Raw genomic sequence first — 25,543 nt, 5'->3', positions numbered from 1 at the left:
TTGAAATAATAAACAACTTTAGCAAAGCTGCAGGATACAAAATAAACCCACATAAATCCCTGGCATTCCTATACATTACTAACAAAGCCCAACAGCAAGAGATAGAAAGAGAAATTCCATTCAAAGTTACTATAGACACTATAAAATATTTGGGAGTCTGTCTGCCAAGACAAACCCAGGGCTTATATGAACATAATTACGAAACACTTTTCATGAAAATAAAGTCAGATCTAAATAAATGGAAAAATATCAAGTTGCTCATGGTTAGGCCGAGCTAATATAATAAAAATGACAATTTTACCTAAATTAATTTATTTATTCACTGCCATACCAATCAAACTACCAAAAAATATTTTACAGAGCTGGATAAAATAATAACAAAATTCATCTGGAAGATCAAGTGATCTAGAATATCTAGGGTATTAATGAAAAGAAATTCTAGGGAAGGTAGCCTAGCCATGCCAGATATTAAACTGTGCTATAAAGCAGCAGTCATCAAAACTACGTGGTACTGGCTAAGAAACAGAGCTGTGGATCAGTGGAATAGGATAGGTACACAAGATGCAGTAGTCGATGACTATAGCAATCTACTCTTTGATAAACCCAAAGAATCCAGCTTCTGGGCTAAGAATTCACTATTTCACAAAAACTGCTGGGAAAGTTGGAAAATGGTAGGGCAGAAACTGGGCATAGACCAATATCTTACACCATATACCAAAATAAAGTCAAAATGGGTTCATGATTTAGGAATAAAGGCTGATACTATAAGCAATTTGGGAAAGCAAGGAATAGTTTACCTATCAGATTAGTGGAAAAGCAAAGAATTCATGACACAACAAGAGATAGAGCATTACAAAATGCAAAATGGATAATTTTGATTATGTTAAATTGAAATGTTTTTGTATAAGAAAAGCCAAGGCAACAAAGATTAGAAGGGAAGCAGAAAATTGGGAGAAAATCTTTACAACCAGTGTCTCTGATAAAGGCCTCATCTCTAAAATATACAGGGAACTGAGTCAAATTTATAGGAATAAGAGTCATTCCCCAATTGAGAGATGGTCAAAGGATATGAACAGACAGTTTTCAGAGGAAGAAATTAAAGCTATCTATAGGCATATGAAAAAATGCTTGAAATTGCTACTGATTACAGAAATGCAAATCAAAACAACTCTTAGGTACCACATCTCTCCTGTCAGATTGGCTAAAATGACAAAACGGGAAAATGATAAATGCTGGAGAGGATGTGGTAAAATTGGAACAGTGTTACATTGCTGGTGGAGTTGTGAATGGATCCAGCCATTCTGGAGAGCAATTTGGAACTATGCCCAAAGGGCTATAAAAATGTTCATACCCTTTGACCCAGCAATACCACTTCTAGGATTGTATCCCAAAGACATCACACAAGTGGGAAAAGGACCCATATGTACAAAAATATTTATAGCGGCTCTTTTTATAGTAGCAAAGAATTGGAAATCCCCATCAACTGGGGAATGGCTGAACAAGTTGTGGTATATGAAGGTAATGGAATACTATTGTGCGATAAGAAATGGGGATGATATGGACTTCATAACAACCTGGAAAAACCTACACGATATAATGCTGAGTGAGTGGAGCAGAACCAGGAGAACATTATACACAACCACAGATATATGGATTCTGTGATGACTAACCCTGATAGACTTTGCTCTTTTCAGCAATACAATGTGCAAAGACAACTCCAAAGGACTCATGATGGAGAGAGCTTTCTACATCCAGAGAAAGGACTATGAAGTATGAATGCAGATTGAGGCACAATTTGCTCTCCTTTTTTTCCCTTTTTTTCCTCTTTTGTTTGTTTTTGTTTTTTTGTTTTTGTTTCTTCTTTCTCCTGATTCATTCCATTGGTCATAATTCTTCTTTACAACTTGACTATTGTGTAAATAAGTTCAACGCAAAGTTATATGGAGAAGCTATATTGGATTCCATGCTGTCTTGGGAAGGGGGGGGGTAGGGAGGAAGAAAATCTGGAACTCAAAATTATGTGGACCTGAGCATTGTAAACTAAAAATAAAAAATCTTAATTATAAAAAAAGAAAATTACATTCAATAAAGACCTTTGGAAACATATATTTTAAAAAAAGTCTTCTATTTCGCTGAATAACCATGTTTTTCACCTGAAGGACTACGCTCAGTTTTGCTGGGTAGATGATTCTTGGTTGTAGATCTAGCTCCTTGCTTTCTGAAATATCATATTCCATGCCCTCTGATCCTTTAATGCTGAAGCTGCTAAATCTTGTGTAATTCTGACTTTGGCTCCCTGATGTTTGAATCATTTTGTTCTGGCTGCTTGCTTTATCTTCTCCTTAACCTGAGAGTTCTGGAATTTGGCTATAATATTCCTAGGAGTTTTCATTTTGGGAAATGAATTTTATCTCTTTCAGGAGGTGATCTGTGTTTTCTTTCAATGTCTATTTTGATTCTAGGAGGTTCTAGGTTTGGTTCTAGGAGGTCAGGGCAGTTTTCTTTGATAATTTCTTGAATTATCAGATCCAGGTCCTTTTTTTGATCACAGCTTTCAGGTAGTTCAATAATTTTTAAAATTATCTCTCCTGGATCTATTTTCCAGATCAGTTGTTTTTTTTTTCCAATGAGGTATTTTACATTTTTTCCTATTTTTTTATTCTTTTGATTGGATCTTGATATCTCATAGAGTCATAAGTTTCCACTTGTCCAATTCTAATTTTTAAGAAGTTCTTTTCTTCAGTTAGCTTTTTTACCTCCTTTTTCATTTTGTCAATTCCACTTTTTAGGGAATTATTTTCTTCGGTAAATTTTTGTACACCTTTTTCCATTTTTTGTGCTTCCTTTATCTAGCTGTTGAATTTTTTCATGATTCTCTTGCATCGCTCTCATTTCTTTTCTCAATTTTTCTTCTACCTCTTTCATTTTATTTTTAAACTCCTTTTTGAACTTTTCCAAGAGTTCTTTTTGGGCCTGAGACCAATTCACATTTTTCTTTGAGGCTTTGCAAGTAGGTGATTTAACATTGTTGTCCTCTTCTGAGTTTGTATCTTGATCTTCCCTGTCACCATAATAATTATCCATGGCCAAGTTTTTTGTTTGTTTTTTGCTCTTTTTCAGCCTATTTCATTACTTTTAAGGTTGAACTCTGCTTGTGGGGTGCAAGAGGTACTGTCCCATGTATATTGTGATGGGGTCTGCAGACCCTGCTGGTTTGTCTGGTGCTAGGGTAGTGCTGCCTGAGGCCTATGGGTGATCCTCATGCTGTGCCGGCACTGTGGGGGTCTGGTGGCTCACCTGGGGCTGCACTGAGACAGAGGTGGGGTGGGGAGAGTGTCTGATGCTGTGAGGTGCTGCAGGGGTCTGGCAGCCCACCTGTTGCTACACTGAGGCACGTAGGGGGTCCTGCTGTTGTTGGTCTGCCTGTTTGCCTGGTGCCGTGCTGGGGCTCAGGGCCTCCCACTGGTTTGTTGAAGCAGAGCCTGCTGCTGGCTTGCTGGGGTGCTACCTGTCCTCGACTGTTCTCTCCTTTTACCCAAGTGAGACAGACCTTTCCTGCCAACCTTCCAAGTTGTCTTGGGCTAGAAGATTTTTTCACTCTATCTTTTTGTTGGTTCTGCCATTTCAAAATTTGTTTTGGGGAGCTGTTTTATAGTTGTTTGGAAGTGAACATGGGACAATTCAGGCAACTTCCTGCTTTCTCTGCCATCTTGGCTCCCGGAAGTCTCATGTTTGTTAGTCTTGAGAGTAAGATGATGCATTATTTCTCCCACACCATTTCATCAAGGCCATACAATTTGTTGTTGTTTATCATTTTCAGTAGTGTCTGACTCTTCATGACCCCATTTGGGGGTTTCTTGGCAGAGTATACTGGAGTGGCTTGCTATTTCCTTCTCTAGCTCATTTTACAGATGAGGAAACTGAGGCAAACAGGGTCATACAGTTAGCAATTGTCTTAGGCCAGATTTGAACTCAGAAAGTGGGTCTTTTTGATTCCAGGCCTGGCACTCTGCCTTGCCATACAATACCACAAACATAATGATTCCTATTTCACCTACTATTTCTTCCATTGGACTATGAGCTCCTTGAGGGCAGGGACTGACTTTTGCCTTTTTTGTATCCCTAGAGCTTAGCGCAGTACCTGGCACATAGTGGGTGCTTAATAAATGCTTATCGACTGAGTGGGTCACCTACCCCATAGAATTGTTGTGAGGAAAATGTGTTGTATACCTTTGAGTGCCATATGAGTATGGGTTATTACGAATAATAATGATGTTTATTGAGAGTCCAAACCCTGTGCTCAGTACTACCAGAGACACAAAACTAAGATCAGAAACAAGGAGCTCAGTCAAGTAAAGGTCTAAGACGCAAACACAGATGACAATCACAACAATATTACATAATAAACATATTAGAGAGCTATAAAACAAAGTGCTATGTGAAGTCTGAAGGAAAAGGCTGCTCTTCTGGACCAAGGAAGATTTCCTGGAGGAGGCATTTGTCACACTTTAAATAATGGGTAGGAATTTGACAGGTGAAGAGGAGGCCTGTGGGGGAATGAAAAACGTAAATGCATGAGCACAGGTCCATAAGGAGGGTACAGGGCATATACAGGGGACAATGGATTATCCAGTTTGGCTGGAAAATGAAGTATGTAGAGGCAGGTGACATGATATTAAGCTGGAAAGGTAAGGTTGTGATAGAGGTAGACACTAGCTGTATGACCCCAGGCAAGTCTTAATGCAGTTTGCCTCAGCTTCCTCAGCTGTAAAATAACTAGAGAAGAAAATGGCAAACCACTCCAATATCTTTGCCAAGAAAATCCCAAATGGGGTCACAAAGAGTCAGACACACTAATTGACTAAACAACAAGGTTGCAATAGATTGTGGAGAGCCTTGCGTACCTGACTAAGAAGTCAAAACTTTACTTGGTAGGCACGAGGGAACTACTGACAGTTTCTGAGCAGAGGCGTAATGATCAGTTCTATGCATAAGATATTCTGGCAGCATGTGATGAATAGCTTATGGGAGAAGCTGGGGAGGAAGATCTATAAGGAGGTCATATCTATATGTGGAACTAGTGGTGTGACTTTTAACAAGCTTCTTTAGGTTTGCCACTAACTTGCTGTATGGTCTTAGGAAAGTCGTCATCAACTCTTAGAGCCAGAAGACAGCTCTCTGGTCTGAGTGTCGGTTAAGGTCTCTTTGAACTCTATAGGTCCCAACACTTCTTCTTTTTTGTCTCTTAATCCCCAAAGAAGTCTAGAGGTTCTAATGATAACACTGAGCATCATTTTGTGAATTTTCTCTATAAACTAAATCTCCCCCCCTAGCCCAAAAAACCCATCTTTTTAAAATAGGGGGTAAGGTAAACATAATAATTATAATAATAATGTCAATAGCTTGTGTTTATTTAGTACTTTTATTTCCAGGGGGCAACTGTTTGTCCCCTGAATGTGCCCTCCACCTTCTAAGCCTTTGCTGATGCAACTATGTTTTGCATTCACCCACTGGCCTCATCTTCACCCTGTCGAATCCCTAGTTGTTTTATTCATTTATTTATGGTTACACATTCACACCTACTCTGATTTTCATCTCAACACTAGAGTAGGTGGTGGCTATTACAGCATTACCCCCATTTTATGAATGAGAAATCAGAGGCCCAGAGAGGGTAGGAGCCTTACCCAAGGTTACAGAGCTAGTAAGGAATGGAACAGGGATTACGATGCCAAGCTCTGTGTTCTTTCCATTGCAAGACTCTATGCCTTTTAAACTACCTCATGGGATTGTTAAGAAGATTCAAGAAGCCGATGCAAGTATAATGCCTTGTAGCTCCAAAGCAGTACATAAATACACTATTACTGTAATTATTATTAGTTCAATTACATGGTTTTTTAACTCAGCATGAGTGTCCCAGCCTACCTACAGCTGATCTTTCCATTCTCTACAAGGAGAAGGGCAAAATTTAGCTATGTCTTCTGCCCTCACACGTGGGGCAATAAACGGAAGCTATTTGTTATGAGTTCTATCTTATTACAAGTCACTTCCTCTCTCAGGGTCTCAGTTTCCCCATGTGCAAAATGAGGGGGCTGGCCTAGAGGATCCCTAAGTGACCTGCCTGCTCTGACATTCAATATTCTTATTCCATCTCTAATAAATACTCTAGTGTCTTTGGTCTAGGGGCCCCTCCAGCCCTGCTCTCCTGTGAATGCTTATTACCAGAGTTCAAGGCTGAGTTTTCTCTTACCAAAAATGGCCGATCTAAGATGTGCTTCTCAGGAACATGGAACAGGCTTTCAATTGAGGTCCATCTCTTCCTTCGAATCTGTGCTGGGGAAGGTTTTTTGTGCTCTTCCTGAACCTCTGTGTGTGAGCCCACTACTTGCTTGAACTTCTTCCTTAAGGAAGCTTTTTGGGCCACCAGCCAGTGGCTTTTACCTATAAAAGTTAGAGAAATTAGAAGGAAGAGAAAGAAAGAAAGAAAGAAAGAAAGAAAGAAAGAAAGAAAGAAAGAAAGAAAGAAAGAAAGAAAGAAAGAAAGGGAGGAAGGAAGGAAGGAAGGAAAAGAGAGAGAGAGAGAGAGAGAGAGGGAGAGAGGGAGAGAAAGGAAAAAAGGGGAGAGGAGAGAAAAGAAGAGTGAAGGGATAGGAAGGGAAAAGGAGAGGAGAGAAGAAAGGGAGGAGAGGAGAGAAGAAAGGGAGAAGAGAGAAGGGGAGGGAAGAGGAGAAAAGGGGACAGGAGAGGAGATGAGGAGAAAAAAAACAGAAGCAGCATAAAGATACTATTCATGTTCTTTCTACATGTGTCATATAGGTGCTTGCAATTATTTATAGGCTGACAGCACATACTTAGAGCTTCAAAGTTGGAAGGGATTCCAGTTCTCCTGTTTGCACTCCCATGCAGCACTCCCTTCTAAAACCTCATTAGGAGGAAGATCATTCAACCTCTAGTGATGGTGACCTCACTACCTCTTAAGGTGGAAGAGTCTTTAGTCTTGTGGTCTGATCGGTTTGCACAGCTCTAAGAAACACCAGGGCATGAGTTGATGGAGATGGAGATGGAGGTCACCACTCCTTTTTAAGGACCTAACTCCATCTTGTCATTTTAAGATGTTCTAAAGCAGGACTTTCCCCTACAAGAAACTCACAGTTGGAAGTGAACTTATCATTTGGTCCAATCTTTACCTGAAGCATGACCCTCTAAAAATCCTGGACAGGTGGTATCTCCAGTAACAAATGGCTCACTATCACAAGGCAGAATATTCCACTGGAATAGTGAGCTCTATGAGTAAGTTTTTCTTTCTATTAAGCCAATATTAGCTTTCCTATAAATTCTACCCAATGGTCAAAACTATGCTTTCAGGAACTATCCAGAATATGTCTTTTCCAGAGAGATGAAAGGTCAGTTTTACTCACAGAATTAGAAGCATTATCAGGATAAAGGCAGGTTGGTCCCTTCTCTGAACCTCAGCCTCTTTCCCTGTAAAATGAGCTAGCTGGGCTACATGATCTCTTAAAGCCACATGAAAAGATGATGTGGGAGCTATCTATATCTATATGAAAGAAAGCTCATCTGTGGTTCTTCCAGTTTTTATCATTTAATGAATGATTTGGATTAATTGGGTCTCTCACTGTGTTTCTGTAATTTATTATTAACACCCCTCTTTGTCATGTTTTGTGAAGTGAAAATGTCCATAATCTTTGATCCATAAGATTTTACAAGTGAATTTATATTAGCACAGTGCCAGGAATATAGAAGGTCCTTAATAAATGCTTGTTGACTTGATAAACTGGTTTTTCCCCGGGCTGCCACCTTTCAGCTACTGATCAGAGAGATCGACTCAGTTGAGTTGGTATCTGGATTCTTTGGCCTCTGTGTTACAGTAATTGTTTTATATCAGTTTAAATTTCTTAGGAAATGATAATCTGTGCTAATGACCATTTCCTATTTTTCAGTCTTAATAGCTTGTTTAAAAGGGTCAGGTCAGAGCTGTTTTAATTGTAGGCCAAACTATCTCATTTTCACTCTCCTAATTAGGCACCAATTTTGATCTTTGCCCTAACAAGAGCCAACTAAGTGCTGGAGATAGAAAGACATGAATGAAACAGTCCTTACCCCCAAGGAACTTACCATTTATATGCCATCATTTACATATGTTAGCATATAGAGAATAAATACAAGATGCAATATATACAAGACAGTTTGAGGAAATTCAGAAAAGTTTGATGTAGAACAGGGCTGTTCATCTTTAGGTTATCTTAGAGCCACATTAAAATAAAATAATTATTCAAGGGCCACGCCCAGAATAAAAAATACAGTGCACTAATAGAAAGCAGGGGAATGCATGTCATCAATAGGACCAGCAAAGGTGCGAAGCACGAAAGCAAACACAAAATAACAAAGCGACAACACAACAGTATAAAGGTAGGTGCATGCTAACTAGTCTGCATCGTACAGACGGAACACATCCCACAGATCGATTGAAAAATTTGTGTGATATGTTCCATCCGTAATACTGCTTAAAAACACCGAAGAAAATTAACATCAATGAGATTATTTATTAGTGATGGAATTAAAAACTCTCATACGCATTCCATGCAAATTATTATTTTTTTTTTTGCCTGTGAAAATTAAAACCCACAGGTGGGCCGCATAAAATCCACACTGCGGGTGGCCTGGGGCCATATTTTGGACAGCTCTGATGTACAAGATGGTGGCTGGGTAAACTAGGCATTCTAAGAGGTGGAGATGAGGAAGAAGTGTCTTCCAGGTACAGGGAACAGTGACAAGAGATGGAAGAAGGAGCAACAATTCCTTCTGCCTTCTGATTTCATTTAAAGAGAACTGAATAAGCAAATGAAAGAGGAAAAAGAGATGAAGAAGGAGCCAGAAGGCCGACCCAGCTAAGACCTAAGCTTGAATCCTACCCACAATGCAAAATAGCCATGGGATCCTGGGCAACACTCAATCTCTGTCAGACTCAGAAAATTAGATTCTGAGCCAGGAGGATGCCCCTGCTAATAGAAAAATTTGGTCATGCCAATGCTAGCCTTATAAACACTGAGGACATTCTGTTCCTTTACAAACTTAGGGAGCAGCAGAGTGGGACATGGAAGTACTATCATAATCGTGCTGGAGAATAGCAGCAGTAGGTTTTTAGGCTTTCTAGTAGGGGTGCTCAGATACAATGCCCTTTAGCTACTGAGACTTCCTGGTCCTCTGGACCTTGAGGCTCTGGTGGTCAGCCAACTGGAAAACCATCATGCCCTTTCTGTTCCCTAACTTGTGACGCTGTGTCAGTAAGGCAGCTCCAAGTATAAAGACAAGGGAAGTTTCACCCTCCTGGCACTGCAGGAGCTGGAGGAGATGGTTTGGGAAAACAGGTGATGCTGCCTATTTTAATGCCTTGTTATTTACCTTGCATTCAATTTTAAGTAAATGTTCTTTTGCCTTACTGTGAGGTCTCTGTTTAATTCTGGATGGTCTGAAGGAGATTCAGAGAAAAAACAGAGGCTTGTAAGCAGTGGTTTCTCTAGCAACACAAATGTAGGAGTATGGCAGTAAATGAGCATGGCCTGTGCCCATGCACTGCCCTCTTATTGGTTTGAATGGCTATTATTTTCACCCTGGACCTGGTGGTGGTGATAATAATGATGATTTAGAGGAAGAGAAGACAGAAAAGCAGAACGGTCCCAATTGTGGGACAGGCAAGAGGCCCTGACAGAGGGTAGGGAGGTGTTGGGATGTGTTCATCTATGCATACAGGTCTAAAATTCCCTTTTTTCTTCCATTATACTTAGAGCTAGAGATAACAACAGTCCCCCTTCTCAAGGAGCATTCCTTTTAATGGGAAACATTGTGTGTAAATAAAAAGGTATCGAAAGGGGTATCATGCGTGGTGGGTGCATTCTATTGCCTGTGTGGATTATGTACATCCACCTGGGTCTGTCTAGATATAGTTTGTAGGGAGGCAAAAACAGAGATCTCTAGCAACTTCTCCCCCTATCCTTTTCTGAGACTTTGATTCCTGCCAGGAAAGAAAGTACGAGGGTAGGGCTGGAGGCCCTGCTTGACTTGGGGTAGAGATATCTATTTGCTCCCTGAAACATTATTACTCTTCTGTAATTTTTAGATTCAAGCTATAGTTCCTGACAGCTTTTTCTTAATGGTGGAAAGAAGGCCCCAAGTTTTGTATCCAAGAATTAATTTCCCTCCCAGCATAGGCCGGTTCCTTAATGAACACACATAGCAAATCAACCAATCATCCACGTTGATGGCAAAACAGAAATCAGAGAAGGTATACATATGAGAAAATATACCAGAAATTACAGTCTGAAGGAGCTTGCCCATTTGGAGGAGACACCTCAGCTCAACTGAAAGAATGGGAGGGAGGGAAAAAGAGGGAGAGGGAGAGGCAGAGGGAGAGAGGGAGAGAAAGGGAGAGGGAGAGAGGAAGGGAGAGAGAGAAGGAGAGAGGGAGTGAGGGAGGGAAAGAGAGGGAGAGACCTAGATCTCAAAAATTTCCCAAAGTCTCTAGTGCAGCAAACTGGGAATGGGGACATAACTGAAGTTTTCTTTACATGTTGACTTCTTCCCAGAGTTTTTCCTCTCTTTTCAGTGACCTCAAGAGAAGTTAGAATGGTCACCTTCTCTCTGCAAACCAAAAGGATCTAAGATCTCTCTCCTTTCCTACTCTCACCCACTCCAGCTGCCTCCCCCCAACAAGTGTGGGACATTAAGTAATCAATCTCCAACAAAGAGAGTCATATATAATAACCAAGCCCTTTGGGCTGGGTTATGAAGGCAAATATAAAATATATGTTGACTATCCAGAAGGTAATATCAAAAGGAAGCCACCAGCAGGTTGGGGGAATTAGAACTTTCCTGTAGAAGATAGCATTTGAGCTGAGTCTGGGAGTAAGGCATTCTAATAGAGGGAGGTAAGGAGAGACTGCATTCTAGGAAAGGGAAAGCCAAGAAGGCCCAGAGATAGGAGATGGAGTGTCACGTGTGAGGAACAGTAAACAGACCAGTATAGATGGATCATACAGAGGGGAAGAAAGGATAAGAAGACTGGAAAGGTAGGAAGGGGTCAAGTTGTGAAGAGCTTTAAATGCCAATATACATACACATTCAAATGCCAAATGTCTAATTTGATATTTGAAAATCAACTGAATGAGTACAGCAAGAAAATATAAAAAAGATCTGGTAAAATTAGTGGACTGTAAGTTTAACATGAACCAATAGTGTGATATGACAGACAAAAAAATTCAATCTTAGGATGCATTAAGAGAAATATAATGTCCACAACACTGAAACAGCCAATAATCCTGTATGCCTCTGCCCTTTGTCAGACTCCATCTGTGGTATCCTATTTAATTGTGGGGCCACATTTTAGGAAGGCCATTGACAATTTAGAGCCCATCCAAAGGAGAGTATGCAAGATGTGGAGTATATGGAAATCATTTTACTCGAGGAAGGGAAGACTAAAGGGTACTTCTGTAGAAAAGAATTGGTGCTGAGTAGTTGCTTTTACATTTACATTGGAAGATGAATTATATTTCTTAGGGCTGACGTCAAGAGAATAGAGCTAATATTAGGGAGTAGGAGCTGCAAGGGAGCAATTTCTGGTTCAATATGTGGAAAAAAGCCGAATAGTTAAAATTGCCTCAAAATGAAGTAGTCTGCCTTAAGTGACAGTCATCTTCCTACCAATGGAACTCTTCAAGCAAAGGTGGATTACTTGTTTGGAAAGTTGTAGAATGGATTCCTGTTCAGGTATAAACTGGACTAAATGCCCTGAGTCTCCTTCAAACTCTGAGATTCCAGGATTGATCCTTATAGTAACCTTGTGACACCGTGACTACAAGGGATGGACAGGGCTTGGTGATCCACTGGCAATGGGGGACAGGGCTGAGAGAAGAAGGAGTCATTGTAGCCTAGAACCTTCCATGGTCAAGGAATTAACATTACCTTCATTTCTTGCCCTGAATATGCTTCTAGCTGGAAAGCAGTTGTTGAGACAATGACATCCATCATCTACTTTATATAGTCCTGATCCTGACATCTTGTCAAAAGGTTTCCTAGGAAGTAAAGCAAGGAAGAAATGAAGCAAAAAACTTACTGAAACCATTATTATTACCACAGCAAGGGAAGTGATGATGAGGAAGTGTAAAGTGGATAGACATGAGGCCTTGAGGTTAGAAGACTTGGGTTTGAGTCCCTGTTAGCACAGCTAAAAGCTATATATTCAATCAATCTGCAAGTATTAAGTACCAACCATGTGCTAAGCATTGTGCAAGATGGTGGGGATACAAAGGCAAATAATGGAACAACCTATATTCTCAAGTTATTTAATCTTTTTTTTAAAGAGGTAGCTTGGAGATTTCGAGGCAAATAGGAAAAAAATGACCATGGAGAAGACAAGGGTTATTAATGAACTGCTTAATCGGAGGCAGGAAAATTTCTACCAATAGCAATATTAAACATATATGCACCATCTAAATACTTAAAGAAAAAGCTAAATGAATTACAGAAAGAGAAAGTAAAACTACAATATTGGGGGAACTTCAATTTCCCTATCTTAGACCTAGATAAATCTAACCAAAAAATAAGTAAGAAAGAAATTAAGGACCTGAATAGAATTTTAGACACATTAAATATGACAGCTTTTTGGACAATACTGATTTGTGATAGAAAGGAATATCTATTGTTTCAGCTGTGTGTGACATCTTCACAAAAACTGACCATGTATTAGGGCATAAAATCTTCACAAATAAATTCAGAAAAGCAGACATATTAAGTATATCTTTTATTGACCATGATGCAATAAAAATAACATTCAATAAAGGACTTTTGAAACAAAGATTAAAAGTTAATTGGAGAATAGGTAGATCAAAGAACCAGAAGCAAACATTATTTGTAATAGAGATAAACTAGAAACCTTTCTAATAGGATCAGGGGGCATCCATTAATACCATTAATATTCAATATTGCATTTGAAAATGCCAGTTATAGCATTAAGACAAAAAAAAAAGAAAGAAACTGAAAGAATAAGTATAGACAAAGAAGAACCAAAACTATCACTTTTGCAAGTGATATACTGTTTTATTTTGAGAAACCTAGGAAGTCAACTAAAAAACTAATCAAAACAATTAACTTCAGCAAAGTTGCAGGATAAAAAAAATAAATCAACACGGATCATCTGTATTTCTGTATATTAACATCAAAATCCAGCAGGAAGAGAAAAAAAGAGAAATTCCACTTAAGATAACTATGGACAGTATAAAATGGAAGTAAACCTGCCAAGACACAGACAGATACTAGCTATCTGAATATAATTACAAGACATTCTTCTCACAAATAAAGACAGACCTAAATAATTGGAGAAATAATAATTGCTCTTAGATAGTCTGGACCAATATAACAGAAATAACAATACTACCTAAGTTAATTTACTTATTCAGTGCCATAACAATCAAAACCCAAAGAATTACTTTATAGAGCTAGAAAAAATAATTACAAATTCATCTAGGTGAACAAAAGGTCTCAGAATATCAATTAATCAATTAACATTTGTTAAGTTTCTACTACATACTAGGCATTGTTAAGCACTGGAAATTAAAAAAGAGGCAAAAGACAGTTCCTGTCCTCAAGTAGGGGAGACAACATGCAAACTGACATATACAAGAAGGTTATATATAGGATAAATAAGAGATAATTAACAGAGGTTAGAAAATGGAATTAAGAGGAGTTATGAAAGGCTTCCTAGAGAAGGTGGGATTTTAGTTTGTACTTAAAGGAAGCCAGGGAAGCCAGTAATCAGAGCAGTGGACACAGGCAGGAGAACATTCCAGGTATGGGGCACAGTGAAAGAAAATGCCCAGAATGAGAGATGGAGTGTCTTGTTTGTGGAACAGCTGGGAGGCCAGAGTCACTGAATGGAAGAGTATGTGTTGGGGAGTAAGGTGTAAGAATTCTGGAAAGGTAGGAGGGGGCCAGGTTATGAAGGGCTTTGAGGGCCAAACAAAGCATTTTGTATTTGCTCCTGGAGGGAACAGGAAGGCATCAGAATTTATTGAGTTGGGGTGGGAGAGTGATGTGATTAGAAGAGTTTTAGGCACCTCCTGAAAGAGATCCCAAAAGGAAAACTCCTAGGAATATTGTAGCCAAATTCCAGAGTTCCCAGGTCAAGGAGAAAATATTGCAAGCAGCCAGAAAGAAACAATTGAAGTATTGTGGAAACACAGTCAAGATAACACAAGATCTAGCGGCTTCTATGTTAAGGGATTAGAGGGCTTGGAATATGATATTCTGGAGGTCAAAGGAGCTAGGATTAAAACCAAGAATCACCTACCCAGCAAAACTGAGTATAATACTTCAGGGGAAAAATGGACATTCAATGAAATAGAGGACTTTCAAGCATATTTGATGAAAGGACCAGAGCTGAATAGAAAATTTGACTTTCAAATACAAGAATCACAGGGTGAGTTGAATATAAAGAGATGATATCTAAAAAATAAAATTAAGGGGTGAGAGGGGAATATATTGGGAGAAGGAGAAAAAGCTTTTTCAATGGAGGGGAAGAGGGGCGAGGTGAGAGGTAATGAGTGAACATTACTCTCATCGGATTTGGCTTAAGGAAGGAATAACATACACACTCAATTGGGTGTGGAACTCTATCTTACCCTACAGGAAAGTAGGAGGGAAGGGGACAATGTGGGGAGGATGATAGAAGGGAAGGCAAAAGGGAGGAGGGGGTAATCAGAAGCAAACACTTTTGAGGAGGGACAGGGTCAAAGGAGAGAACAGAATAAATGGGGGGCGGGAATAGGATGGAGGGAAATATAGTTAGTCTTTCACCACATGACTGTTATGGAAATCTTTTGCATGTATAACCTAAAAAAAAGAAGAAGAGCTTTAGGAAAATCACTTTAGTGGCTGCAGGATGGATTAGACTGGGGAGAGACTTGAGGCAGGCTGACCTACCAGCGGGAAACTGTAATGATCCAGACATAAGGTGATGAGGGCCTGCACCAGGGTAGTGGCAGTCTCAGAAGACAGAGGGAGGTGTATTGGAGAGATGTTGCAAAGGAGAAATCAACATGTCTTGGCAACAAATTGGATATGGGGTGGGGTGGGGAGTGGGGGTGAAAGACAGTGAGGAGTTGAGGATGATGTCTAGGTTTCAAGCCTGAGGGAATGGGAAGATGGTGTTGTTGCCCTCTATGGTAATAGGAAAGGTAGGAGACAGAGGAAGATTCAGAGGAAAGATATTAAGTTCTGTTTTGCACATATTGAGTTTAAGATGTCTACTGGACATCCAGATTGAGATGTCTGAAAGGCATTTGGAGATATGAGATTAGACTAGGTCAGCAGAGAGTTTGGGGCAGGATAAGTAGATTTAAGAATTGTTAGCATAGAGATGGTCATTAAATCCATGGTAGTTGATTAGGTCACCAAGTAAATTAGTAAAGTGGGAGAAGAGAAGAGAACCCAGGACAAAGCCCCAAGGGACACCCACAGTTAAAAGGCATATATCCCTTATGAATGAAATGTGATGGAATACTATTGTGCTATAAAAAATGATGGAGAGAGTTCCAGAAACACCTGGGAAGACTTGTATGAACTGATGTAAAATGATGTGAGCAGAAACAAGAGAACAGTCTATACAATAACAGTAATATGGTGAAGATAATCAACTTTGAAAGACTTAGAAACTCTGATCGGCACAATGACAAATTATAATTCCAAAGGATTCGTGCATGATGAAATATGCTATCTACCCACACGTAGAGAATGGATAGACTCAGAATGCAAACTGAAGTGTATTTTCTTCTATTTCCTTCGTCCTTTTTTTTCTTTTTCTTTTTTGGACATGGGTAATGCAGAAATTTGTTTTGCACAACTATACATATTTGTAATGGGTTTTGCTTTTCTTACCTTATTGTAATTGGCAGGGGAGGGAAGGAGAAGAAGAGAATTCAGAACTAAAAATAACATTGAATTTAAAAAAAAGAAAGTACCTTTGATTAGGGACCAGAGTCTAGTCTGGATTCTAATATTTACCTCTTGCGTGACCTTGAATAAAACCCCTTGACTTCTCTGTGTCTTATTTTCCTCATCTAGAAAAAGAGATTAATAGTATTCATTAGCTTGGCATTCATTGTTCTTGACCTGTCTTCTAACTACCTATTTTTTCTTAGTCTTAACTTGGCAAACTTTGACAAACATGAACATTTACAGAAAAAAAAGAAAACATCTGAAACTCCCTATTTCAATTAACGAGAGCTTCGATTTCTTTAAAAAATTATATAATACATTCTACCCATTAGTTCCAAAGAAGTCCTGCTTCTCTGTATCTCCTTAATCCACCCCTATTTTTATAACAATTTTTAAAAATCAATTTTAAAAATGCCAATGCTTTTCTTTCTTTTCTTTTTCTTTTTTTGGTAGCACTATTTTCACTATTCCCCTCTCCTTCCCAAATTCCCACCATGTTCTTATAAAAACAAACAAACAAAATCTTTTGTACTAAATAATCCCAGACAAAGAAATAGGATCCACACATTGGCCACATCCAAATATCTGTTTCAATATGCCTCCTTGAGTCCTCCATCTCTTTGCCAGCCAGTAGGGAGGTGGCATGAATCATCACCGGTTCTCTGGAGTCATAGCTGGTTATTGCTTTGATCAGAGTTCTTGGGTATTTCCAATTTGTTTTTCTTTATAATGTTGTAGCTATTGCACGTAGCAGTTTGGCCCACTCTTCCTTTTGGGTATGTGTGTGTGTTCTCTGTCTTCTCTTGAGGGACAATATGGAAACTTCAATATGCATAGATATCATCTGCCTGCTTCTGGCTAGGTAAGTGTCATTGCACTTACCCACCCACACTGGTTGCTGTGGTGGAGCCTATGACATGAAGTGCCAAGCCTACTAGAAGAAGATTGGCTCCTGGATGGAGTCTCTCTTAAAGGTAGCTCTTGAGAAGATTGGAAGTAACTCCCCACTCACTCCATTCAACTGTCAAATTGATATTAAAATGCAAGTCTCACCATGTCACCTCACCTGCTCATTCAATCAACTCCCTGGGCTCCCTATTGCCTCCAAGATCAAATATAAAATCTTCTATTTGGCTTATAAAGCCCTCTGTAACTTCTCCTCTTCCTACTTTTCCAGTTTTACACCTTATTGTTCCCCACCTCCTCCTCTAGCCCCAACATACTCTGGGATCCAGTGACACTGGCTACCTTTTTATTCTCCCCTCTAGACTTTCCATCTCCTGACTCTAAGCATTTTCACTGCTTAGAATTTTCTTTCTTCTTCCTTTAGCTTCCCAAGCTATCTTCAAGCCTCAACTAAAGCCCCCTCTTCTGTAAGAAGAGTTTTCTGATCACCCTTAATGCTAGTGCTTTCTGAGGCTCTTGATTATTTCCAAATTATCCTTCATATGAAGTGGTTGGCATTTTCTCTCCCTAATTAGATTGTAAACTTCTTGAGAACAAGGGCCACCTTTTGCCTTTCTTTGTATCCCCAGTTCTTAGCACAGTTCTTGGCATATGATAGGTGCTTAAATAAATGCTAGTTGACTGATTGACTCTAGTATTTCTATGATTCCTTATTGTATTTTTTGTGTGTGGGAATAAACTATCCACTCCATATCTGATTCAAGTTTCTGTACTGATTGCCTTTTTTACCATCTCCCTTCTTTGGGGAAATCCTACACTAGAGGTCAAAGGCAATATATTATTATTAGTAACTTTCTCCAGGAAGCTAAGATGGGGGATGAGGAGCCAATGAATGTACAGACCTCAAAGGCAGGTAAAAGACAAGGATTGGGGAAGGTCAGCAGCCCCTGTGGTCTCAGCAGAGTGAAGCCTATTAGCCACTGTGCTAGATACGTTCTTTTCATTTCATTCTGTGTTAATTCATATAAGTCTTCCCAAATTCCTCTGGCTCTATTCCTTTTGACACTTCTTCCAACATATTTCACTACATTTATATACCACAATTTGTTCAGTCATTTTCTGTTTGGTGGGTGACCACTTTGCTTCCAGGTTTTTGCTGCAATGACAAGTTCTACTGTAAAAATTTTGTATGTATAGGTGGTTTCCCTCTTTCATCTTTTTGTGGTACTAGAAATGGCATTACATGTGTAGTTTAGTTATTTGGGGGGTATAGTTCCAACTTGTTTTCCAGAATGACAACTGTCATTTTCTGCGTTTTGTCATTTTTGCAAAACAACGGGTGTGAGGCAGGAATGTCAGATTTAAAAACAGTTTTTGTTGTCGTTGTTCTTAGCAAACATTGACAAATATGAGCATTTTCACAAAAGAAAATTGAAAAAGAGGATTGTATATGAAACCCTGACAACGTCTTCAACTGTGTTGAAGTTTACTACTTCCCATTTGATGGGTGCTCACTTTGGTTTTGGTCCTTTGCTACAGTTAAAAGTTCTACTATAAAAATTTTATGCATATGGGTGATTTCTCTCTTTCTTTGATCTCTTTGTGGTACTAATGGTGGCCCCTGGGTCAAAAGGTATGTATAGATTTAGGGGGATAGTAGTGGTTATACTACTCCATTTCATATATATATACATATATATATGTATATATATATACATATATATGTATATATATATACATATATATGTATATACATATATATGTATATATATATACATATATATGTATATATATATATATTCTGCTCTAGCCAAACTGAATTACTGAGAATACCCCAAATTTATTACATACTTTCCCACTTCTAAGACTTTGCTCATGCCAACCTTCTTCTCCAATCACTATCCCTGCTTATCAAAATCCATCTTCCATGACTTAATCAAAACAACCCTTTCTCTATGAACAAAGTAGTCCAGTGTTTGATAAAAACAAGAATACAAACCACTGGAGGAAGGGTTTCTTTCTTTTTTTTTAAAGAATTGCTAAGGAAACTGGAAAAAAGATGGGAAGAGATTAGGCTTAGACCAGCAACTTATACTATTTACCAGAGTAAGTTTCAAATGAATAGGTGACTTAAATATAAAAGTTCATATAAAAATTGTAGTATAAGAAAGGAGATACTATTTATAACTATGGCTGTGAATAGAGGGGAGGAATTCTTAACCAAAAAAGGATATAGGTTATCACAAAAGAAAAAAATTGACAATTTCAACTACATAAAACTTGATCAAATGCATGATCAAAATTAACACAGAGAGGAATTATTAGGGAAAAAAAACTTCGCATCACCTATCTCAGAAAAGTTGTTAAGTCCCCCTGAGTCTCAGTTTCTTCATCTGTGAAACAGGATAGACTAGATGGCATCTGATGTCCATTCTAGTACCGTGGTCTGTGACAAAAGTATGATATCCAAAATATGTAGGTGATTGATAGAAATATATCAAACCAAGAGTCATTTTCCAAGAGATGAATGGTCAAAAAATTATAAATGAATGTTTCCAGAAGAAGAAATACAAATGTTCAATAACTATAAGAAAGCCTGCTCCAAAAATAAGAGAAATGAAAATTAAGGTAGCTCTGGAAATTCACTTTATATTTATTTTTAAGAAAAATATAAATACTCTATTTCACATTTTAGGCATGTCTGCCAGAAATAACTTTATTTAATTTTATTAAATAAAAGAAGGGACTTCCTGGCCTCAAACTGTATTATAAAGCAGCAGCCATCATAATCATTTGGTATTGGATAAGAGATTGAGATAGATCAAGAAAAGAGCCTACGACACGAGAGAATCAGAATCAGTGGAACTCAATAACTCAAGTGTTCAATAACCCTGAAAACAAGTTATTTAGGAAAGAACTCCATATTTGATTAAAAATACTGGGAAAACCACAAAACAGTCTGGCAAAAATTAGGTTTAGGCCAACATCTCATACCATATTCTATAATAAATTTAAAATGGATATATGGCATTAATATTAAAGATTATGCCAAAAAATTAGAAGAACACATACCTTTTGCAACTATCTTAAGGAGATGTATTCTTATTTTCTCTTCTTCATTTTTTATTATTGACTTGATTAGGGTATATCACATGTTCCCCTCTATCTTCTCTCTCACCTTTACCATTTTATGTGCTCTCTCATTCTACAGTTTAGTACCACAAAATACAATGATTCACTTGTAGTGGGGTCATGAGGTTATTAATAGTTTTAAATTTTTCTGATGATAACATTTTAGGCCTGTTCCTCCACCATCACTTTTATTCAAGTTCTGCTTTGATATTGTATATTTTTAGAAAAACAAAAAGCAAAAAATGTCTCAATAATCCTTCTGGTGCTTGTTGTTTTTTTTAAAAAAAACCATCATTGTTTTTCTCTTTCTAGATTTCTTCCCCTTTTAATAATCTCTAGAAGGTAATTTATTTTGTTATTTGTGTTTTCTCATATATAAATATTGCATTTGTATTTGTTATTTGTGGATTCATTTACCTTTTTTATGTCTTGTTGTCCTAGGCATTTGTAAAGCAAATAATCTGCTCATTTTTTTTCTGGTAGGAATGTTACAAATGACTCTCTTTCATAGAACATCTTTCCTTTTTCATTGACATGTAGGCCCAAGTTTGCAGCATATGTCACTTTGGGTTGCATCCTCAGTTCCTTTGCTCTTTGTAATATTATATTCCATACTGTGGTTTTCAATGAGTACCTTTTGTTATTCAAATTTCCTTTCCTTTATATCTGAATATCCTTCTCTTGGTGCTTATAGAATTTGTCATTTGAATTATTAAATTTAATCATTCTACATCTTGAGGTTTGCATGATAGGACTGTTTGTTTTCTTGGAGGCAATATGTAGACTTTTTTGGTTGGCAATTTGTTTTCAGTATTTGGAAGTTCTGGGCAGCTTTCTTGTATTGTTTCTTGCATTATGGTGTTTAGGTTTTTTTGTCTTATTGTATTCTGGGAGAACTGTGATCTGTAAGCTGTCATATTATATTTTAAAAACAATATTGCATTTTTTGGGCTTCTTCCAGGTTGTCTTCCACTTCACTATTTTTATATTCTCAATCTGTTGTTCTCTCACTTCCTTGGAGAGACTCAGGATTAAAGTTTTTATATTTTGCTAATTATTTCTACTGTACTAGCCAAGGCCATAAATTCTATTTTTCAAGATTCTTGTTTTTCTATTGAAATATTCAGGAATATACTGCTGTGGTTTCAAGGTCTTTTGGGGATTCCACAAGGTCCTCTAACTCAACTGGTGATAGTTCAGTTTCCTTTGTCCAGTAATATTTATTTAGATATATTTGAAGTTGTTTAAATGCCTTGGTGAAGGCAGCTAGGTTGTATAGTGGGTGGAGCACTGGACTTGGAATCAGGAAGACTCATCTTCATTAATAAAAATCCAGCCTCAGACACTTACTGTGACCCTGGACAAGTCACTTAACTCTGTTTGTCTCAGTTACTCATCTGTAAGATGAACTGGAGAAGGAAATGGTGAACCATTCCAAAATCTTTGCCAAGAAAACCCCAAGTGGGGTCATAAAGAGTCAGACATGGCTGAAAAACAACTGAACAACAACAAAAAATGCCTTGGTGGTCAACTTCCTTTCCAATCTTTCCTATTGATTTGTCTGCTTGTGCTCTGTTTTTAACTGAGTTTTCTTCCTGAGATCTTTGGGAGTTTCAATCTTTTTTCTTTTCTTATTCTCTATTGCTCACATTCTAACTCTTCTCTTTTTGATGTCAGATCCCCTTATGAATAGATATGAACTTTTCCTCAGCCTTCCGTCCCCCCCCCCCCCCGCCCCAGTGGAGAATTTTTCACTGGTCCCAGTCCTAACCCAAAGTGACTTCCAGGAGGTCAGAATTGGCCCCAAATGGATTCTAGTCACTTTTCCTTCATGCCTGGTACAGCTCCCAAACACCCATGTCCCCCACCCCCATCCCCAGACCTATGTACACACAGACACTCAATTCCCTCTGTTCTTTAGTTGTCTGGGTGAGAGGTGCTACAACATGCTTCTGCCCTAGGCAGAGCATACATCTGCTTCCTTATACCCTCCCTCCTCCAGAAGATGGTGGGTATTCTGCTTATTGCCACCAAATGGTAGGGTGAGGAGAAAAAGCATCAACTATAGCCACAATGAGAATTTTGTTGAGTAGATTTCAGAGTGCAAGCCCATGAGCTGGGTTGCTCTGGCCTGCCAGAACATTCAGGCTGGTGAGGGGAGGGAGCTGCATGAACACTTTTGGGATTGGGGATTATCCTTCTCTGATGTAGATTTCTTGGTATCTTGGCCTATGGAGATAGCTGTATTTACTTTACCTTTGCACATAATTCTTATTTGGGAGAGTTTTGAGTTCCTGAGGACTGGAGGAAATGTTTAGTCCTTCATCTTATTTGTAACATGACCTGGAAGTCTCTGCTACACTGTCTCTTGAAGGCAATGGGTCAAAGACTTGTATCCTGATCGGAAGGCTTCATCTCCACTAAGTATTTCTCCTTAAAAGAAAGGGTAAAGGTGTGTTAGGGGATTCAATAATTATCAAAACTTTTCAGTCTTCTTACACCTAGTCCCTGACACATGCTTTTCAGTCCAGTGACACTGGCCTCCTGGCTGTTACACAAACAAGACACCATATATCTTGGTTCTGGGCATTCTTTCTGGCTATCCCACATGCCTGGAATGCTCTCCCTCCTCAACTGCAGGGAGATGTATTTTTAATCAAACAAGAGACAGCAGCAATTATAAATTAATTTTATTTTTGTATCTCTTGTTTGGTTTAGAATGGAAGCTTTACAATTTCATGTAATCATTACTGATTATGTGTAATCAGAAATGATTACATGAAACTGAAAAGCTTCTATATAAACAAAATTAATGCATCTAGATTAAGAAATGAAATTGCTGAATGGGAAAAAAATCTTTGCATCATATTTCTCAGATAAGGATTTGGTATTCAAGATATATCAACAACTAATAGGTGATCTATCTAAAATATATGTTTGTGTGTGTGTATACATGTGTGTACATACTTGGTCAAAAGCCATTCCTTAATAGATAAGTAGTCAAAGAATATGAAGAAAAAGTTCTCAGAAAAAAACATTAATAACAATTAACAACCACATGAAAGAATGATTCTAATCACTAATACAACAAATGCAAATCAAAACAAATCTGAGGTTTCACCTCACACCCAGCAAATTGGCAAAGATGGCAAAAAAAAATGGAAATAGTTGATGTTGGAAGGGGATGTGGAAAGAGAGGCACACTAGTTCTTGGTTGGTGGAGCCATAAACAGGTACAACCATTTTGGAAAACAATTTGCAATTATGTAAATAAAATGACTAAAACGTCCATGCCCCTTGACCCAGAGATTCCACTAGTAGGCATTAAGCCCAAGGAAAACATATACTCATATACTCCAAAATATTTATAGGAACACTTTTTCTTTTGGTAGCAAAGGCCTGGAAATAAGTAGATGTTCATCAGCTGGGGAATAGCTAAACAAACTGTGCTGTTGTTGTTTAGTCCTGCCCAACTCTCTGTGACCCCACTTTGGGGTTTTCTTGGCAAAGATACTGGAGCAGTTTACCATTTCCCTCTTCAGATCATTTTACAAATGAAGAACTGAAGCAACCAAGTTCAAGTCACGCAGACAGTAAGTGTCTGAGGCCAGATTTGAACTCAGGAAGATGAATCTTCCTGATTCCAAACCCTAGTGCTCTATCTATCCACTGTGCCACCCTAGCTGCCCCTAGGGAAATATGATGAATTCAGAGCAGTCTCACATGCACTGATACAGAATGAAGTAGACCAAGAAAACAATATAGACAATGACTACAACAATATAAACAGAAAGAACCACGACCACAGAACAATGGAAAATGAATAGCGCAGGATTACAAGAATAAGCATGACCCCAAAGAAGAAATATAAGAAAAGACATTCCCTCATTTTTTTGCAGAGGGATTGGAATACTGTATACATTTTAAGGCTTTTTCAGTGTATTGATCATTTTTACTGATTTTCTTCTTTTTTTTTCCTTAAAAATATTATTTGTTATATCAGATGGCTCTCTGGCAAGGGAAGGGGAGAGATTTAGTCAATGCAATAACAAAAGACATCAACAAAAATTTATTTTTAAAAAATGTAACATAGACTGTCTATACTGTATTTAAATGATATATTTAGTGATTTTTAGAAATATAACCACACTGTTGTAGTCTATTCAAATGATCTTATGTTGGGGTATTAAATTTTTTATCTATGGGTTAGTGATTGAGTGGAGTATATATAGCTCCAGGCCAAAAAACAACAACAACAAACAAAAAAGCCTGCAGAGCCCTTCTTATTGATGGGAGACTTCATAGTACTGAAAGTACTGAGCATGACCCTACTTAAGTGAACATAAACCTGTTCTCCAGAACACTGCATATGTAGTCCAGGAAGGTAAAAAAGTTAAATGGAAAATTCAGAACACAAATAACTTTGGCATCTTTGCTTTTGTAGACTTCAGGAAGCCTCTACAGTGGGGTTTTTCAAAAGTTCATTCCAAGACAATCCTAGGAAAGGCCAGACAATTTTTCTTTTGAAAAAAAGTCTGACTTTGTACCCTTTTATGACTTGCTATACAAGGCTTGCTTTTGACCAAAGGGAGACCATGATATAAAAATTGGCTCAAGAAATTGACTCATAAGGCCACCTTGTGGGCATGTCTACCTTAAGGTTGCTGCTTGGTCATCTTGGTCACCTTCCAACTCTAGTGGTTACTGCTACCAACTCTGCTGGACTCTCCCACTGATTCTAGGCACTGGTGAGATTTATGATGAGATCTCAGGATTTTCCAAACTCACATCTGAGCACTTCTCACTCAGAATATTCTTTTATCCCAAATCAGGAAGGGACTCCCAACTACAGAGGTGCCATGTGCTCACAGACATATGGTGGCAGGGAGGGGAAAACTACAGCCTGGTGCCTCTTCTCTCCCCTCCTCTTCTCTTTTTCTCAGACCCTATATTCAAAGTTGCCAAGTCCTGTCAGTTTCTCCCTTCTCTCTTCAGACACTGCCATCATTGTAATGCTGGCTCTCATCACCTCACACTGGGATTATTACAGGTCAGTCTTTCTGTCTTGTCTCTCCCCACTCAAATCTATCCTCCACTCAGCTATCAAAGTGATTTTCCTTAACTGCAGGTCTGACTATATCACTTGATAAATTTTAGTGGCTTCTCATTACCTCTAGAATCAAATATAAAATCATTGGATTGACTTTTAAAGCCCTTAAGTATAATGGATACAGCACTGGACCTACAGTTAGGAAGTCCTGGGTTCAAATGCAGCATCAGACATGTCCTAGCTGTGTGATCCTGGGCAAGTCACTTAACCTCTGTTTTTGCTTCAGTTTCCTCAACCGAAATGTGGAAATAATAGAACCTACTACCAGGGTTGTTGTGAAGGTCAAATGAGATAATAATTGTAAAGCTCCTTGCACAGTGTCTGGCACACAGTAGGTACTTATTAAATGTTTCCTTCCTTCTTTCCTTCCTTCCTTCCTTCCTTTCCTAACCT

The 25,543-nt window shown here is 38.4% G+C and overlaps 1 protein-coding gene across 1 annotated transcript in view; it reads right to left on the bottom strand.

Annotated features, from left to right (window-relative positions):
• The window catches only part of XRRA1 (X-ray radiation resistance associated 1), a 112,936-nt gene extending 96,812 nt beyond the window's left edge, over positions 1-16,124 (bottom strand). The window contains exons 1-3 of the mRNA XM_036745822.1: positions 16,069-16,124; positions 11,974-12,083; positions 6,248-6,438 (exon numbers count right to left, since the gene is read on the bottom strand). Coding sequence (XP_036601717.1) covers positions 6,248-6,438; positions 11,974-12,083; positions 16,069-16,124 — 357 coding nt within the window. The remainder of the gene's footprint in view (positions 1-6,247; positions 6,439-11,973; positions 12,084-16,068) is intronic.
• Positions 16,125-25,543: the final 9,419 nt, after the last annotated feature.

The sequence above is a fragment of the Trichosurus vulpecula genome, chromosome 2 (genome assembly GCF_011100635.1).
Source record: "Trichosurus vulpecula isolate mTriVul1 chromosome 2, mTriVul1.pri, whole genome shotgun sequence".
Classification (NCBI taxonomy): Eukaryota; Metazoa; Chordata; class Mammalia; order Diprotodontia; family Phalangeridae; genus Trichosurus; species Trichosurus vulpecula.
The sequence above is the reverse complement of the archived record's forward strand: the minus strand, read 5'-3'. Positions and strand labels throughout refer to the sequence as shown.